The 17,681-nt window shown below is 42.3% G+C and overlaps 1 protein-coding gene across 1 annotated transcript in view; it reads left to right on the top strand.

Annotated features, from left to right (window-relative positions):
- Positions 1-17,681, top strand: part of JAZF1 (JAZF zinc finger 1) — a 329,112-nt gene that overhangs the window by 175,176 nt on the left and 136,255 nt on the right. Inside the window, exon 2 of the mRNA XM_021689779.2 lies at positions 15,134-15,206. Within this exon, the coding sequence (XP_021545454.1) occupies positions 15,134-15,206 (73 nt within the window). The remainder of the gene's footprint in view (positions 1-15,133; positions 15,207-17,681) is intronic.

Genomic DNA, 17,681 nt, shown 5'->3' with positions numbered 1-17,681 from the left:
TGCAGGGCAAATGCTGAGAAAACACTGAGCTAGATTGTTGGTTAGAGCGTGGAGGTGCACCAAGGGGAGGAGAGAAGGTCAAGCAGGCAGCATAGCTGTAGACATTTGGCATCTGACACACACATTTAAAAGTATATGTTATCTCAACATTCCTTTTAAAGCCGTTCCTTTTAAAATATCTTTATGATACTGAATCCATGTCTAGAGTATTTAAACCTCATCTCAAATAAGCCAAGAAAATCTATCAGTCTTTGCCTTCCATTTTTCTGAAGCTCAGCTGATAGTAATGTTTACCAAATCCCAAAAGTCTCCTGAGCCTCTCAGAGGAATCTGATGTCTTGCAGTTCCTTTGTAACGTCTGTTTCCCTTAAGCATTATAGAGTTTTGTATTTGGTTTGAATGTGTGATAAAATCATTTGAATGTGTCTTGGTTTATAAATGGAAAGGCTTTCCTTTTATCTGTAGAGCAAGTTAATTGATCACACTTTCTAGTTAGTCACAATGGCTTTCAATAAAGTCAGCTGAAAGCTAGCCAGAAAGTGTTCAGTCTCTACTTGAAAAGACCTGTGGCTCTTTGGAAAAGCAATTGGAGAATTTCCTGACTCTTCCAGGAGAAATTAACGCAGGTGCATATGCACACCCTCTGGAAGCTCCAGGAATGGCAAAAGAAAATGAAATCTAAGTTCAGATAACCCTGATCACTATTTTAACGTATAGTTTAAGCCTTCTCCATGCAGTATTTGCTAGAGAGACTAACAAGTAAGTATGTGGCTGCACTGAGTTATTGCTGTTGGAGAAGGAATAACTCCAAGGCCACCTTAAGTTGGCAGCTGGAGGCAGAGCCTTGGAGTTTATGGTAATAGTTCAATTAAATGCAGGATTCTCACCTCAGGCTTGTGAGGGTGATGGTGCATTATCCTCTCCATTTCACAGGTAAGGAAACTGACTAAAAGCTGTAGGTTAGAAATAATTTGAACTAGGACTAGAATCTGTATCTTCTGGTTCTAAATCTGTGTCCTTTAAGATCAGGCACCCAAAGGAGTAATTGAATAGGAGATGCAGATGTAGTAACTACAGTTAAGCCTATGTCACCAGTCCTGGTTTCCATCAAAATTTGGCCCTGTGTTTCATTCCAGTGCTTCTGAAGCATGCCAGTGGTTATCCAAGAAGCATTTATTTATTTATTTATTTATTGGTGGGGGAAGGGAGGGAAAGCCACTTAGCGATTTTAATTTGAGGGCATTGAACCTGCCCAGCTAGCTCAGTCGGTAGAGCATGGGACTCAATTTGAGAGCACTGATACTGAATAGTGTGCTAGGACTAGGTGGTGGTCAAGGTCAGTGGCATGCACTTGGAAGTCAGACCTGGATCTGAGGCCTCATTACCTAGTTGTGTGACCTGGATCTTTTCTGAGCCTTATATTTTCCTTTGGGAAAGGGATGGGGAAGATCTTTCCTTTGCAGGATTCTCATGAGGACTGCCCATTCCTTATTGATTCATAGTAGGGATGTGGCAAATGGCAATGATACCTTTATGATCAGTTGTTATTGCTACTTAAAAACAGTATTTTTTTATTTTATTTATTTATTTGATAGAGACACAGCAAGAGAGGGAACACAAACAGGGGGAGTGGGAGAGGGAGAAGCAGGCTTCCTGCCGAGCAGGGAGCCCGATGTGGGGCTCCATCCCAGGACCCTGGGATCATGACCTGAGCTGAAGACAGACGCTTAACGACTGAGCCACCCAGGCGCCCCTTAAAAACAGTATTGATTGTTGGGGCGCCTGGATGGCTCAGTCAGTTAAGCATCTGCCTTCAGCTCAGGTCATGATCCCAGGGTCCTGGGATCGAGTTCCACATCGGGCTCCCTGCTCGGCGGGAAGCCTGCTTTCTCCCTCTCCCTCTGCCTCCTCCCCCTTGCTCATTTTAATCTCCCTCTCTCTCTCAAATAAAAATAAAATCTTAAAAAAAAAAAAAAACAGAAAAACAATTGATCACAAATGTAGGCCACAATGTAAACACTAAATGCTTTCAGACCTGAATGCCTAAAAGAATAATAGTAATAGCTGTGATTTATTAAGTACTTAGCATGTACCAGCCACTGTGCTCTGTGTTGTATATGGCTTATCTCTTATAATCCTTTTAATAACCTCATAATGTGTAGGAACTATAAGTCACTGTCTTCCCTATCAGAAAGCTGAGACGGGCTGAGAAAGTTGCTCAAATTGCACAGTAAGCAGCGAACTGTGCCTGTAGCTACCATGTTATATTGCCGGTCTAAAGAAAGTAAGCCTTATTAAAAAGGCAACATTAAGTCCACAGTTGCTTCCCAGAAGTCCTTCCACAAAAGCCAGGGATGCCAGGAGCCATCTGCCAGGTGCCCGGGACTTCCCAGCCGCCCAGATTCACCCAATCCGCAAGAGGGATCTGAGTTACAGCCCAGCATGAACTCCGACTCATTAGCAAGAAGAATGAAGGCAGAAGAAGAATTCAGAGTAGGGGAAAAATGAATCCCCAACAACTTCATCACCTCTGTAGCTGGTGAGCCTGCACGCTGCACTCCTGGCTGCAGTCTGGGCAACGAGGCGGTGGTCTGCATGATCCCATAGCCAGCCGGCCAGCCAGTGCTCCGCAGATCAGACCTTGAGCCACCTAAGCTGCAGCCGATGTGCGTGCTCCTGCTGGACTCAGGACAGTCAGGTCGCTAGGTCCTGAGCGTGCGCGTGCTCGCTTGCGCGTGTGCTCACTCTTGATTTGGCTTCCCTGGGAGATGAGAAGTAATGAGGGTGATTCCCTTTGCCAAATCCTTGACTTAACTGGCTTCCAAAATGCAAAACTAATATGCTTGGTTGTGACCTGGTTTGTAACTGAGATGAATAATAACAGCACAGGAAAACCACACGGGTTCAGGCCAATCTGAATTATGGAAAAATCTGAGCCACAGAATAGTTCAAGTGATGCAGTCTTATTAATTTTAGGACCACACTGGGAAGAAAATCAGTGACGAAAAAAATTTCCGGCCAGTGGTCTTATCAGGATGTTCTTAGGAATAGATGAAAATCACTCACAATTCAAGGATTGTTGATATTTGGTTGGTTGTGATTTGGTTTTAAAAATACTTGAACACCTTGGGCGCCTGGGTGGCTCAGTTGGTTAAGTGACTGCCTTCGGCTCAGGTCATGATCCTGGAGTCCCTGGATCGAGTCCCGCATTGGTCTCCCTGCTCGGCAGGGAGTCTGCTTCTCCCTCTGACCCTCCCCCCTCTCATGTGCTCGCTCTCATTCTCTCTCTCTCAAATAAATAAATAAAATCTTAAAAAAAAAAAAATACTTGGAACACCTTAACCTGTCTCTATAATTATTAAGCTTAATACTTTATAGAAAGTAAAAGAGGGGAGACCAGAGCTCCAGGTGAAGTCTGAATTTAAAAGGTTTTACTGGATGTTGGATTTATTTATAAAACCTTTAAGTCAATTTCAATAATTCATTGCCAGTTTCACAATTTCCTTTTTAGAAATGCAAACTTTTGTTTAATGACTTTCCCAACCAGTTAACTATCCCTTTCCTGGTTCCTAAGCCTTCTCAGAGTCATATTAATGATTGTCAACCCTAGTGACATATTAGAATTTTGGAGATGGGTCCTGGGCATCTGAATTTTTTTTTTAAGCTACCCAGGGGGATACTAACATGCAGTTCTGGGTGAAAACCATTGGTCTCTAGATAATTGATGGTATAGAAATGAAATCAAATGATACCAAACTTGTTTATAGGACCTGTAGGCATCAGGTCTCAGAACTCCAGCCACGAGGGTTTCTTCTTAGCTTGGAAAGACCTTTTCTAACTGGCTCACCTCTGCATTTATTCCTGTCATTTCTCTAGAGCCCTTGAAAGTATTTAAATCACAAAACCTATGTAAACAGTGGGTGATTCCTACACTTACTTAGCAGAATAGCAGATACTTTCTATGCTAGATTATTTTTTATTAAAGATCAATGTAAATCAGATCCTCTAATGTCTGGTCTCCTCGACAGCTGGGACCTTTTTTGGGGGGGAGTGAGAGGTCTTCAATGCCTAGCACCCAAAACTTGACATCTATTTGGCCTTCTGTAAATATCAGTTATTATTTTAATCTTGATTTCCTAATTGGGGCTCACTTCCTTATCAACTTTTTCTCCTGTAGAATCCAATCTTGTCCTAAATTTATATTTTGGTCAAGGGAGAGGGAAGGAAATTTCTTCAAGTGCAGATGGGAGAGATGTCACAGTGGATGTAGGTTTCAGGTGAATGCAATTCATGGTGTCAGAGCTGCCCTTTAAAGAAAAAATTTTGGCAGGTGGGGGTGGGATGGGTTATAGGGGAAGAAAGAAGAACAAATGGGAACAGATCTGCATTAATAAATATTCAGACTGAGTCCCACTCTTGTGTCAGTGTTTGTAGGTGGTGTTATTACATGTAGTATTGGGTGATGGGAGTTGTGCACACTCTCATTTTTCACTTTAATTGCTTGCCTGAAAAGATCCTGACAGCTTCAAAGGTTACTGCTGGTTGCATTGTTCATAACTCAGAAGTAATATGCATGTGCAATTTGCTTCATTATTGCCCACTAATAACCAATTCTGGAGAAAGTCCTAAAGCCACCAAAGGAGCTATAATTTGACATGATGGTTTCCTCCTCCTCTTTCTCCCATTCTTTATTCCAGTTTAACAGTGAGCCACAGATGTTGTATTGATGCAGGTATGATTTTATTCAGATTTTCTTTCCATAGGTTTTATGATAAATTCTTAGTTTGTTTTTTTTTTTTTTTTAAGTTCCCCCTCCCCCGCCAAAAAAAAAGGGTAAGACAAAAAATATTTAAAGTTTCAGATTCAGCTTAGAACTTTAGGTCCAACAAAACAAACTAGCATTCCAGTTATTCTGTGTTCTGGTTGATTTGGTTTGGCTGCACATGACTCACTAAAACCCTTAAACAGAAATGTCTTAAGTGGAAGAGTATATTTCTCTCACTTTCCAGCCATCTGGAGGCAGTCAGTCCTGGAGTGGTATGGGGCTTCACAGGATCAGGGATCCAGACTCCTATTATGTTGCTCCGCCATGTTGGATTTCCATTCCCAAGATTATCTCCTATCCAGAGTAGATGCAGGAGCTCCAGTTATTCTTCCAGCGGCAGGAGGGAAAATTACCCCAAAGAAAGGTGCATGCTTTTAAGGAGGCTTCCCAGAAGCCTTACATCTTACCGGCGGGGACTTAGTCACATGGCTGCACCTGGCACGCTGGGAAATGTAGACTTCTACAGGAAGGTGATGTTCCTAATCACTGTGGAGGAAGAACAGAAAAGGACTATTGGATGGCAGCCAACAGTTTTTGCCACACTGTGTGAATGATGAGTTCTTGGGTTTTCTCTGCATCATTCTGCCTCTGACTATAAAATGGAGATAATCTATAACAATTCAGCATTTAATTGCAAAACACTTCATGGGCTGAAAAATTGAGTAGTAACTACATCTAACACTGCTCATTTAATCCTTCATTTCTGCCCTAGGGCAAAAGTATTATCTTTACCAACATTTTTTTAAAAATATTTATTAGAGGAGTGCAAGCTGGGGGAGGGGCGAAGGGAGAGGGAAAGCGCATACCCCTGCCCAGTGTGGAGCTGGATGTGGGGCTCGATCTCACCACACAGAGATCATGACCTGAGCCGAAACCAGGAGTGGGACGTTTGACCGACTGAGCCACCCAGGTGCCCCATATTTTATCAACACGTTACAGATGAAGAAAACTAGGATTTAAAGAGGTTATACAGCTAGTATTGAACTGAGGCAGTTTGACTGGGGGGGGGATCACATTATAAATCCTAAAGCAACACCAAGAAATGAGAGCAGGGCTTCCAGTGAGAGGGTAACTGCAAGAGTGAGCCTTAGAGACTCGGGTACCAGATCCTGTAAAACAATGAACTCTGGGCCCTTTGTGAGTCTGCACCCCCAACCCCTGCTACACTTTCCTGTGAAATTTACCAATTACTTGGTTTCTAGTGCAGTACAACGTTTGGCTTTTCTTCATACTGGGTGGGATTTCTTTATCCCTGGTAGGTCCTCAGTCAGTACTTACCGATTAGTTGGCTGAGTGATATGATAACCAAGTTTTTAGTCAGAGTTGGGTTTTTACTATATATCATTGTTCTAAGGGACTTGCTCTGTTTCAAGGGCCTGCTGGAATGTGTGGCTGTATGATGGGATCCTCAGCACTCAGTTTCTGTGTGTATCATGACTCCTTTATCTCTCCTGCTTTGAGGCCCAGGCTTCTTGGTTCTGCAAAATGTCTCCCCACACATCAGAAGCAGACCTCCTTTTCTTGTCTGTCAAATCCTTTTCACTTTCTAGTTACTTCCTTGCTTCTGATAATGAGGCACTCAGATCTGTAACATAGAAAAATTATGTCTTTCCATTTCTACTTTCACCAGATTTTCTATTTCTGTCTTCTACTTTCTCAGTTCTCCACCCCACCACTGGTTATTTTTCTAAAACACAGACCTATCGGTTGACCCCTTCAGCTGCTCTCCATTGTCTACAGAAGTAAGTCTGAACTCTGCCAAGCATTTCAAACCTTCCAGGATGTGGGCCCAGTCTGAATTGCAAGACTCTTCTTGCAGAGTTCTAGCCGCACTGGATGTGTTGCCCGTCTCTACTTCTGTTCATCTGCTCAAACTATTTTCTATTCTGACTTACCGTTTTGTCTCTTCTCACTAGAGATTTAGTTCAAAATTCATGTAAGATTTTCTTTCGAGAAGTTTCTCATTCTCAGAATCATGTTTTTTTCTACAGCACTTAGTAGGATTCTCTCTATTGCCATACATCAGTCTGTCTTGGATTATTATTAACTGTGAATTGTGTCATTTTTCTTGCTCAGTTGTGGACCTACTGACTTAGAATTTCTCTTGAGCAACTAGCATATGGCAAGAATTCAGTATGTCTTTCTCAAAACGAATTCTGTTTCTTTGTTTCCATAAAGAAAGTCCAAGCTCTTCTCTAAGTCCAAACAACCTCTTGTATCCTTCTTTTGCACCTTCCTAACAGCCTTTTGGCTTCCTGGATTCAGACAATAGAAAATAACGAAAATTATCATTGACAGGCAATCTAGAAGCAACAGCTCCATTTCTCATAATGTTCATGTTGCTCTAAAGCAGGCTTTCTCCTTGTTGGCACTACTGACATTTTAGGCCAAACAGTTCTTTGTTGGGGGGTGGGAAAGAAGGAGAGTGCTGTCCCATGTGCACATTGTAGGACATTTAAGCCGCATCCCTGGCTTCTACCCACTAGGTAACAGCAGGCCCACCCCCACCCCTCTTGTCTCCAGACATTGCCAAACATCCCTGGAGTGGGCAGAGTATAAAATTGCCCACAGTTCAGAACCACTGTTCGAAAGTTCCTCCATAAATATTCTATAACTAATGAATATTGGCCCTACAGCCTTTCCATAGTACCTACAGACTTCTCGCCTATGCTTTCTGCTTCAAACTTAGTCATTTTTAGATTCCCTAACCTTACCTATGAGTGACTCCCTCTGCCTCCCTCCCTTTAAAACCCAACTCCATTCCCATTCATCAGTAAGCCCTTCCCAAATTAACCCTATCTGCACCCCCATTCTAATATTGCATCATTTTGTTGTCCTCTGAACAAATGTATATTTTTCATGTAACTATCTCTATATACTGGTACGGTCCTTTTACATGGGTCTATTTTCCTCTCCTGTCTGACTTTATTAGTCGAATTGTCTGAGCTGGATGCTTATCGTAGTGTCTTTTGTGTTATGCATGTCCAGCGCATGCATTTATGTGATCAGCCTACATCCTAATGCACAGTGATTATTTACAAAGCACTGGGCTTACGATGTGTGTCATCTAAGGACTGGTCCCCTAAGCAGCTTCCGTTTTGATGGGGTGTTTAAATGGATTTGCAGATATGTACAGCACAGCAGATGGTAGAGGTAGTATAGAGGCCAACGCCTTGGAGGATGGGTAGGGTTTCCTTTGGTAAACAATTTCAAGCAAAAGGAATGGAAGTGTCTTCGCATAAACAGTTCCCTCCCAGCCTTGAAGAGAGGACTTCAGAGCCTCATCCTCCCTGCGTTTTCTTTTGTCACCTAGCCTTACCCACCAGCAGCTATCTCCTCTTCCAGATGCCTGCTTATTAAAGGCCCTTCCATTGGCCGGGAGTGACATAGACGCTCCTTTGTGCTTTTTTGTGTGGCATACTGCTTGGATCCATCATCAGGTTCATTTCTGGGGAAAGTAGACTTGTAGGTTTATGTGTACACACACCTTCTTGAAGGATTAAATGGGACCGAGTTTTGGCCTTACTCCTGTTTGAAAGAATTTTATTATGTAATCCTAGCACCTCAGTCTCCAGGGTTGCTGTATACAGAGGGACAGGTTGTGCACTTCACAAGCATACAAGCATACCTGGTGGCCACGTTGGTCTCTGGCCGGTCCCCTTGTCCCAGGTAACAAGGTGAGAGTTTGGGTGGATAAATAACATTCTGTCACCATCAAAGAGTAGGGACTGATCGTGTCATAGATATCAGGCCTACACATTTCATACTTAGGAAAAATAGCTATGACTCTCAAGGGGTCTTCAATGACCTTAGGAATTTGATGGGTTGGTAAAAAGTTAGAAAGCATCCCAGTCAGAACTGTCTATTTCTAATAACTTGAACCCTCTGGCCGTGCCAGAAACTGGGAACGCTGCAACATGTCGTGTTTGTGTATGAATTGGCCTCCTAGAGCATTGTCCCTACAGTCGAATATGTTTATTCACTCACTTGTAGGGGAAAACTCCAGCTACAAATGTGAACGTGAATGCTTTTTTTTTTTAATACGTGGTGTTATTGTGCTGCACAGTGTCCCTGACTTTTAGATATTTAACTCATAAAGTTTACAGCAACACTTAAGTGCATCTGGATTTCACATTGAATTTGGGAAGGCAAGAATCTCACTGTAATTTCCACTGACTGCCCTGTAATGGAAATTATGGCTTGGGAAAAGTTTCAAATGACGGGTCTATAAACTAAGGAAAAGTTGATCCATTCAAAGGCTGGTTATGTGCAATTGTAGGATTTTTTTTTTTTTGAAAGGACCATTTCCAACAAGAAATATTTATTTCAGCAGCTGGAGTAAACTAGCCATGAATTAAAAGTTGTCTTTGTAAATTGTTGGTTCATCAAATTCAATCCTGAAAATGGAGCGAATGTTGAAGTAGAACTATGCTGGGCTTTTAAGAAAGCTAGAAAGATCATCTGCATGGGGTCCAGCATTACAGCTGGATAGTTGCAATGAGTTGACTTCAGAGGATGCGCCGCCTTTTGAAAGGTCAGAATGCTGACCTACTGGGACTCAGGATGCAGGTCTTCCGGTCCTAGCCCTACCACTAACTGGGTTTGTGCGAGCAGCCATGTCACTTGACCTCCCAAGTCTGTTGCTCTGCTTCTGTCTCCACATCTCCCTCCCCCACCATTGTTATCGTGTATCCCGTTCATCTTCACGACTTTCCTCCAAATGTCTGATGATCCTTCCTTGACTGTTCTTGGCTCATATTTAAGACCGAGACAATAGAAGGCTGATGGGAGGCTCTGGATGGAGGCATTGATGAGGCTTGCTGATCATGGACGTAACTGTGGGGAGATCATTTAATCAGGGAATTGCCAGATGTCAGCATCAGATGGTGTCTTTTCTGCGCCCACATAATCAGAGGAATCCTCTAACTAGCTGCCGGTGTTCTTGGAAGCAGTGGTAGTAGGCATTTTTCTACTTTCATCCCCCTTTCAGACCTGGTCTTCCCTTCTCCCCCCTTTGCCATGTTTGGTTTCACTGGTTCAGTGTCTCTGGCTAATCAATCCTTTAAACAGTCTTCCTGTTTTCTGCTCTGAACTTCCCCTTCCTTGCCCTTCCGCCTCCCCTGGCACCTCCAAGCCAGAGCCTCTCAGGGCTTCCACAGAGGGTTCACCTCCTGGCTCATGGGTCTCCTCAGCCACTCAAGGGTGTAGCTGCTCCTACTCTCTGGGTCACTTTCCACTCCTGCAGGGCTTTTCCATCTTCCAAAATCCTGGCTAAAATCACTGGACTGCTGATGTCTCCCCTTCTTCTATCCCTGGGGAGTTTTCTATTGCTTTATTTCTACTTCAGTGGGGCCTAGGAAGGTGACAGCAACCAATGCCCTTGATCTGTTTGCCATGTTCGACCAAAAGTTCCACTTTCTGGTCCTATAATGAGCGTATATGTTCAATAAGTGTACATTCTCCTACACGTGAGGCCCTGAGCTGAGAGCTGGAGAGGTAAGAGAACATGAGACAGTTCTTCACCTCTGAGAAGTGTGGAAGGGAAAAGGGTATACCCAGATGATTCCTCTGTGGGGACCGAAATAAAAGGAGTGCTGGCAGCGGAGTGGTGCAGAGAAGGGGATGTGGTGAATGCAGCCAGGGGTGTTGTGGAAGGCCACACTGAATAAACTAACACTCTGTGGTTTTAGGAGTTCAGCTATTAGGAGAAGACTGAGAACAGACTGTGCCCATTAATTATTACAGAGTGAGTCCAAAGAAAAGTGGTGTATCCAGCCCGGATCTTCAAAACCCTACATCTGACTGGGTGGGCCTTTGCCTCTCCAGGGTCTTCCAGCACGGCCAGTCACCCACTGCCTGCCCACCCACATCCTCTCTACCTCCCACTACTGCCGTACACACTGAGGAAAGAGCCTGATGTTGGGAGGATGCAGAATTTGAAGAAGGCCTTCTCAGGGGGACATGATATCCCCTCTTCCCCAACTGCTGCCTCTCAGCTTGCAAATAGCTCATTGCTAACGGAGGCCTCATTAGCCTTGTTGAGAGGTAGGACAGCTGGTTTTTCACTTTCTTAAATTTATAAGTAATTCAGGCCTATAAAATCCTAACAGTGTAGGCTAGCTAAAGCATAGCCAAAGCCCATGAGCTTATTAATTAGCCTCAGTTAACCCAGCAAATAACCTTGATAGTTTTCATTTTGGCTTGAAGATAGTACAACAAAAGGTTCAAGGTGTGTCACAAATCCACTTAATTGCCATTGGTTCCCAACACCAGAGACAGCAGAGCTGAGGAACAGGAGCCTTACTGATTGAGCAGGGTGGCCTTTTCTTGGTCCTGTCACAATCCCACTTCCTACTGAGAAGGGTCCGAAGGCTGTCCTATCCTTATCTCTCCCATCTGCCGTGCCTTCTTCTCTCCCTCCCCCCACCCCACCCCACCACTTGAGAAGTCGTGGGAGCTAGTGCTGTGACATTGAGCCCTTTGCCATGCAGTTGAATCTGTAAAGCCATGAGTCCCTAGGACCCTGTGAGTTACAGGAATCTTCCATTTTGTACCTGTGGCTAGTCCTTATGTACAGCTGAGCATTCAAGCTCTTAGCCTGAGGGAGCAATGCCAGAAGGGGCACATAGCCATCTATTTTAGAAGATGTTTTAGAAACTGAAGCAAGCTGATAGGTTTTTATCACCGGGGTAGTGATAAATCTTAACATTTGAATTCTCTTAGCCTTCAGTCAACTTGGAATCTGTGAGCATGCAAGGGGTGGCATGAGGCAGAAAACCAGAATCTCTCCGTGCTTTTTTTGGCTATACCCTGCCCTGCTGAAAAAGTTTGGGTTTATCTTCTTCTCACTTCTTAGTGCTGTAGAGGTGGTAGAGTGCTGTTCTGTGTGGCCATAGACAGCCACATGATAGAAAGGCCTGCCGCCTTGCCAGTTGCCAGCCTGAGCAGCATCCTGCGGTGATGAAAAAAATCAAGTGTTCCTATCCCACAGACCGTTGACCGAGGCGGATTCTATCTCTGGGCCTCGATAGCTGATGTTCCAGTTACAGGTTTTTATTGGCACCGTAAACAAACAAGCGAGAGAACTGTCAGGGATATTGTGGGCTCTAGCCATTGCCACTGAGATCCCATTTCTTCCTGTAGCGGCTTACCCTATGCAGAAAATTTCTCCGTGGTGTGGCACGTGGTAGAAGGAAATTATTCTTACGGAATTCAGTAATCTCTAGTGGATAGTGTTACTCTCTCCAGCTCACTCTGACAATGGACGCGCCGTGTTCCTGAGGAGCACGTCATCGTCCCGCTGTGAAAATCCTCCTCTCTTGTTGCTCTGATCCTTTCCTGTAGAGTTTCTAGCAGCAGGCAGTCCCTTTTCTGCCAGGGAGGGAGGAATAATAGAGGCAGCTATTCTACTTGTACTGAATGTGAAGTGCTCAACGGCATCATTAAATCCATAAAATGGTGAGTCATGATCACGGCACACCAGTCAGCCAGGAAGCGAGGGACGGGGCTGATGTTTATTTGCAACCAGCAGCTGATGCTATTCGTCCGGTAGCACTTGTGTAGACCTCTCCTGGTTTGTGGGCACCAAGTGCCTGATTTCATTTTTAAGAACTCGAAGCTTTAATGAATGTTCTCAAGGTTGTCCAAGGAAACATTTAATCTGAAAAAGATGTTGAAAGCCTGGTGGAAGTCTGTCTGGAAGTCCAGCTTTCTTGTGGTTGCCAGAGTCGACATTCTAGAAAAAGAGAATCTTGCTTGCGGTGCTTCCAGATGGTCTTTTTGTCATGGAGAGGGTGGCATTTGGAAGCTTCTGGAAGTCCATTTCACCACTAATTATTTGAGGGTATGTGAACATAAGGCTAGCATAGGTTATAGAAGGTGGTGAAACAAAGGAAGAAAACAATATTTCAGTACCTTGCTTTGCGGCTGGAATGCAAACATTCTTGTTTGTGAAAAATCACAGGGTGTAATTTCTGTGAATGTCTGTGGCCAACACCATTCATTTGAGCATTAGAGAACTAACGGATTTTGTATGAGATACTTCTTCCCCTTCCCCAAAGAGGTCTTGGAGTGTGAAGAGGAAAGGAATAATATAAATGTATGTTTGTGTGTATACCTACTCACACACCTAGTAAAAGAAAAGTAAAAGTCAAGGTAGCTTAGAGAAGCAGTATTTAAAAGAGTTGAGAACTTCTATGACTTGGAAACAAAGGAAAGCTTCGAAGGATGGTTTGTGGGAAAACAGACTGAGCATCAATTACAAGTATAAAGGCAATGGTGGAAGATATAAAAATGTTTTTTGGCCTCCTAACTCTTTTCCCCTTTAAACACACACTTTAGACTCAGAATGGTGCTCTTTTCTTTCAAAATAATACACCTTATGTAATCATGTGCCAGATGGCTCTGAAGGAATGGGTTTTAGTGAATCAAGTTCAGGCCCTTGTCTCAAAAGCTAAGCACTTCCATCATCAGGCGCTCCACTTGAGGTCAAAGTGTTTTGTGATCATTTGAGAAATTTTCCACATAGACCTTTGCAATCATTGCCTTGTTCTTTCTTATCTTCCTCTTCATTTTCATGGTTTTTGTTTCCAATCTCTTGTTTCTCACCTTGTTAAGCACCTACAAAGACCTTGCAGGATTGGTCTGTCAGTCACCATTTGCACACATGGCCTGCCCAGCATTCCAATGGACCATTTTGGGGATAAAACACCTTTCCCTGGTGAGCACTGTTTTACTGACTCCTCTAGTGAACACAGGCGAGTGCACAAAGTGTTTCTCAGAAACACATATGCTGTGGGGTCACAGCAAACTTAGATGAGTGTGAGGAAGGGTTATATTTGAAAACCTAAGTTTCCCTTGAAGAGTGGTTTCCAGTATGTAGAGAACCGTGGGTTGTATCTGCAGGCTAGTGGTCTACAAACAGCTACAGTTGCATATGTAATCATTGTAAGAGGGAGAGGAAATGCTGGGTTACTGATTCGTTCTCACTCGTGCTGCCAAAACCTTGAGACCCGACTTGATGGAGCCATTCAGAGAATCTTTGTCTGTTTGAGAATTTGGCTTTCAAAGACCTGCAATGGCAAAGACCCAGGAAGCAGGATTTCTGAATAGTAGGTCTCTGAAATTCTTGGCATAGGAAAAACGATAAAGTGAACATGAGATTCTTAACTTTAACACCAAGAATAAAATTGCCACTACTGCCTAGTTTTAGTCTGGGAGTCAAAAGCATTGTAAATTGATTTTTTTATGCTATCATTTTTGCCATCCGTGCTCTCTGCCACTGTGCCTCCCCCCCCCCCCCCCCCCCCCGCTCCCCTCACCTGTTAATGTGCTTTGGAGTTAGTGTATCTTACATCAACCACGTGCAGTAAACGCTTCCTGTACAAAGGTGCTTGAAACAACATCTGTCATTACATCAAAGAAGGTGTTATTGCCAAGTGCAGCTGGAAGAGTTCTAATAATGAGATGGTTTTAAATGAGGTTATAATGAAATCTGTGTGAAATGTCTGAGCCTTTTTCTAGGAAAATGAAAATGTGTGCAGTTCTCCCCCTTTATAGTCTTATTATATAAACATTGCTTTTGCATGTGTTTAGTGCAATCATGGCTCCATGTGAGAAGCTTGAGAATGCATTTCTAGTTGTGAAAAGTGCATTTTGTGTGTGTGCCATGTTGGAGAGGCACCATTACAGAAGGTTGCTATGGTGTTGAATTCGCTCTCTTCAGGGGGGAAAGCCCCTCTGATGAATGTGGTATTTGTGGATTCTGAACCAGCATGAGAATTCCTGATTGAGAGTCTAGAAAAAGTTATAATAAACTCATTATACAATTAAAAAGAAGAGCTGCCCTCCAGAAAGTGAATCCAAACCCAGGAAAGTGTTCAGTGAGCAAGAACAATACTCAGTAGGTTTTCAAATTGATGGAGCTTTCCAATGGCAACTAATTTGTTCCAGCATTCAAGTGAGCATAATTAACAGAGACTTTCTTTCTTAGGCCGATTACCCTCCAAAAACCATGCCAACATTGTAACTGTAAGCAGTGAAAACCAATATTTATGAGGGGGATTGTGCAAGAGTTTGTGTGACAGATGGACATTTTATCACTGTTGATGTTTGGAATTCCCTTGAAAAGTAATGTAATATCTTGTTATTTATGAATGAATGAGCAAATGATGGTGCTTTGCTGCCTGGGTTTTCTTTAAAAAGAGGAATGTTAAATCTTTTTCTCTGTTTAGCCCCTGTTTCTTTGTTAGGCACCCTCATATGTTCTAATGCAAAAGCTGAAAAATCATAATTGTGTTTTTATTACAGATACAGATCCACGTGTTTTAGAAAAACAAGAATTACAGCAGCCAACCTATGTTGCCCTCAGTTACATTAATAGGTAAGCCGTTTTCAGAATTTATAGCAACCTCGTATCTGCCGCATGTTTATTTTTTAAATGTATCTTTTTAACAGCGAAAAAATTGTTTGCAGTCTTAAAATATTTACTGGAGATTATTTAACATCCACCTCTATACAGAATTTTCTTGTTTCTCTATTGCAGAGATGTGGGATTGTAGTTTTCTGTGGATATGGCTGAAAACATGACTGATTTATGATAAGCTCATTCTGGAAGTATTTTGTATGCAGAGTTAGAATATGCTCTTTTGACTTCATAGGGCAGTTTGAGAGATTAATGGATTTATGTTTGAGTGAAACTTTTAAATCCTGGGTGAAGAAGTACTTTATGAATTCAGAACATTGTTGGAATCTCAGAATATATCAGGATGTAACAAACAAATAATTTAATATCAGAAAGTTGTTTAATAGCAGCTCATTTTTAATAAAAAACATTCTCGGCGACCGACCCCATCTGTGCAGGGTAACATGAGTTTTTACTGAAACTAAACGTGTGAGCATGAGTTGAGAGAACACTTAGAACTTGATTTATCAGGTCTAAAAGAGGACTTGGTGTTTCAGCCAACTTAATTAAGGAGACCGTGATTTCTGGGGACAACCTAAAATCAACTTATGTTAAGAAAACACACATCCCCAAAGAGGAAAAAGGCAAAGCAAAAGCAAGACTGGCTTTTAATGAGAATGAAAAATTCTGCTCATAATTCAGTGCATGAATTTCTATCAACTGTCCCTTTTTTTTTTATATGAGGCGAAGAGTGGTTTCCATCTCTTGGTACCAGAGCTGAGGTTCACGGTAGAAGTAGAAAACTGGGAATGAATTATCTGTACTGTTCCATTTCGAGGCATTTTTGGGGAAAACTTACTTAAACCTTTAGAGAGCCTTCAGTTGCCTTGTTCCATTTCAAGTTCTTTTATAAAGCATGTTTTTAAAATGATTCATTAACATAAACCTCTATCTGCATATTGACTCTGGATTTCCTGCTACCGGCCTTGATGGTAAAGTATCTGCAGGGTCTCATTGCCCGTCATTTTAAAAATATTTTAAGTAGAACACCTTCAAAATTGCATCTGATACAAATGAAGGTGTATGTGCTTACCTGGATTTCTCACAAAACTGGTTTCTGGTGTTTAACATAGGTTTTGAAAAGTCCCTAATTATACATTAGAATCATGTGTATGTGATATGTTAATTAGCCTACTAATATTGGGCAACAGGATCAATAGGCTTATAGATTAACTGTGGCACTGAATAGGACTTTTTAGTAGTGCAGCTATTGTGTTTTGGGTAAAATGTTACCTATGTGTATACAAATTCCTATAATACCAAACCTTATTATACTAAGAATCTGAGATTTTCACATTCGGTCTTCATATTGTCAGCCATGTAGGCAGCAGGGGTTTTACTCACCAAAAAAAATACCCTGCCAGGTATGACTTGGGACTATAAAAGAGGAATAGGGACAAGGGCCACACACAAAAAACCACCAGAGAACTTGAATCAAGTATGATAGTTTAGCATAAACTGTGTAGTAGGATAAGCCTGAATCCCAGAGAACCTTGGCATAGGAAAAACAACAACGTGAACATGCAGTTCTTAACTCCGAATTCTCCACATCCTGTCCCAGATGACACAGAGTAGACCTACGAGGGGATGGTTAGGTTTGCTGCTGATCTTTAGGTGAAGAGAAGAATTGTGTATGGAGAGTTGCCCAGGTTACTAACAACCTTTCTCACTCGAGATCCCTTTGTGGACAGTGTCGTATTGGTAATGTGGTACTGAGCACATGATAGACACGGTGCATATTTGTAGGTGATGGATAAACACCTAGTAAATGAGAGGGCTGAGCCATGGCTAGCTCTGAGGAGGAAGCCAAGTCTGGCCATAGGGAGAGAGAGGCTAAAAGGAGTTTTAGGGCCCTTAGACATAGAAGGGAAACGTTGAAATTCACATGAAGCCAGTACAAGATTCAAGAAGAGAATAATAAGGGTTAGGGAACTGGAGAGAAAGTCAGCTTGACAGCAGTATCCTGAATACAGCAGGAAAGAGTATTATTAAAAAAATAATAAAGTTGAACAAATAAGATTTTTTTTCTTCAACCTCAGGGGAAAATGGCCTAATTTTGCTGAGCAGTGAAGATGGAAAAAGAATATTTCTCTGGTCATGTATCTGTTTATACAACTCTAATGTACTTTTGGACATCTCAAAATTGAGATGAAACTTTCTTTGGCAAGAACGTTGCCAAACACTGAAAGCAACAGAGTGTGGGTCCTTAAAATGGAGCTAGCTTTTTGGATTCTAAAAAGAAAAGAACTGAGTGGAAATTGGAGCCTTTATTTATACCTATTTTAAATTGCTTTACTCTCTTGAACGTAGTGTGTCGAACAAACCTTTAATTCCTTGAAACGTGAGTCTGTTACAACACCTAGCAAATTTTAAAATATAAATAGATTAATGAGA

This window comes from Neomonachus schauinslandi, chromosome 12 (assembly GCF_002201575.2).
Source record: "Neomonachus schauinslandi chromosome 12, ASM220157v2, whole genome shotgun sequence".
Classification (NCBI taxonomy): domain Eukaryota; kingdom Metazoa; phylum Chordata; class Mammalia; order Carnivora; family Phocidae; genus Neomonachus; species Neomonachus schauinslandi.
This window is presented reverse-complemented; position numbering and strand designations above follow the sequence as displayed.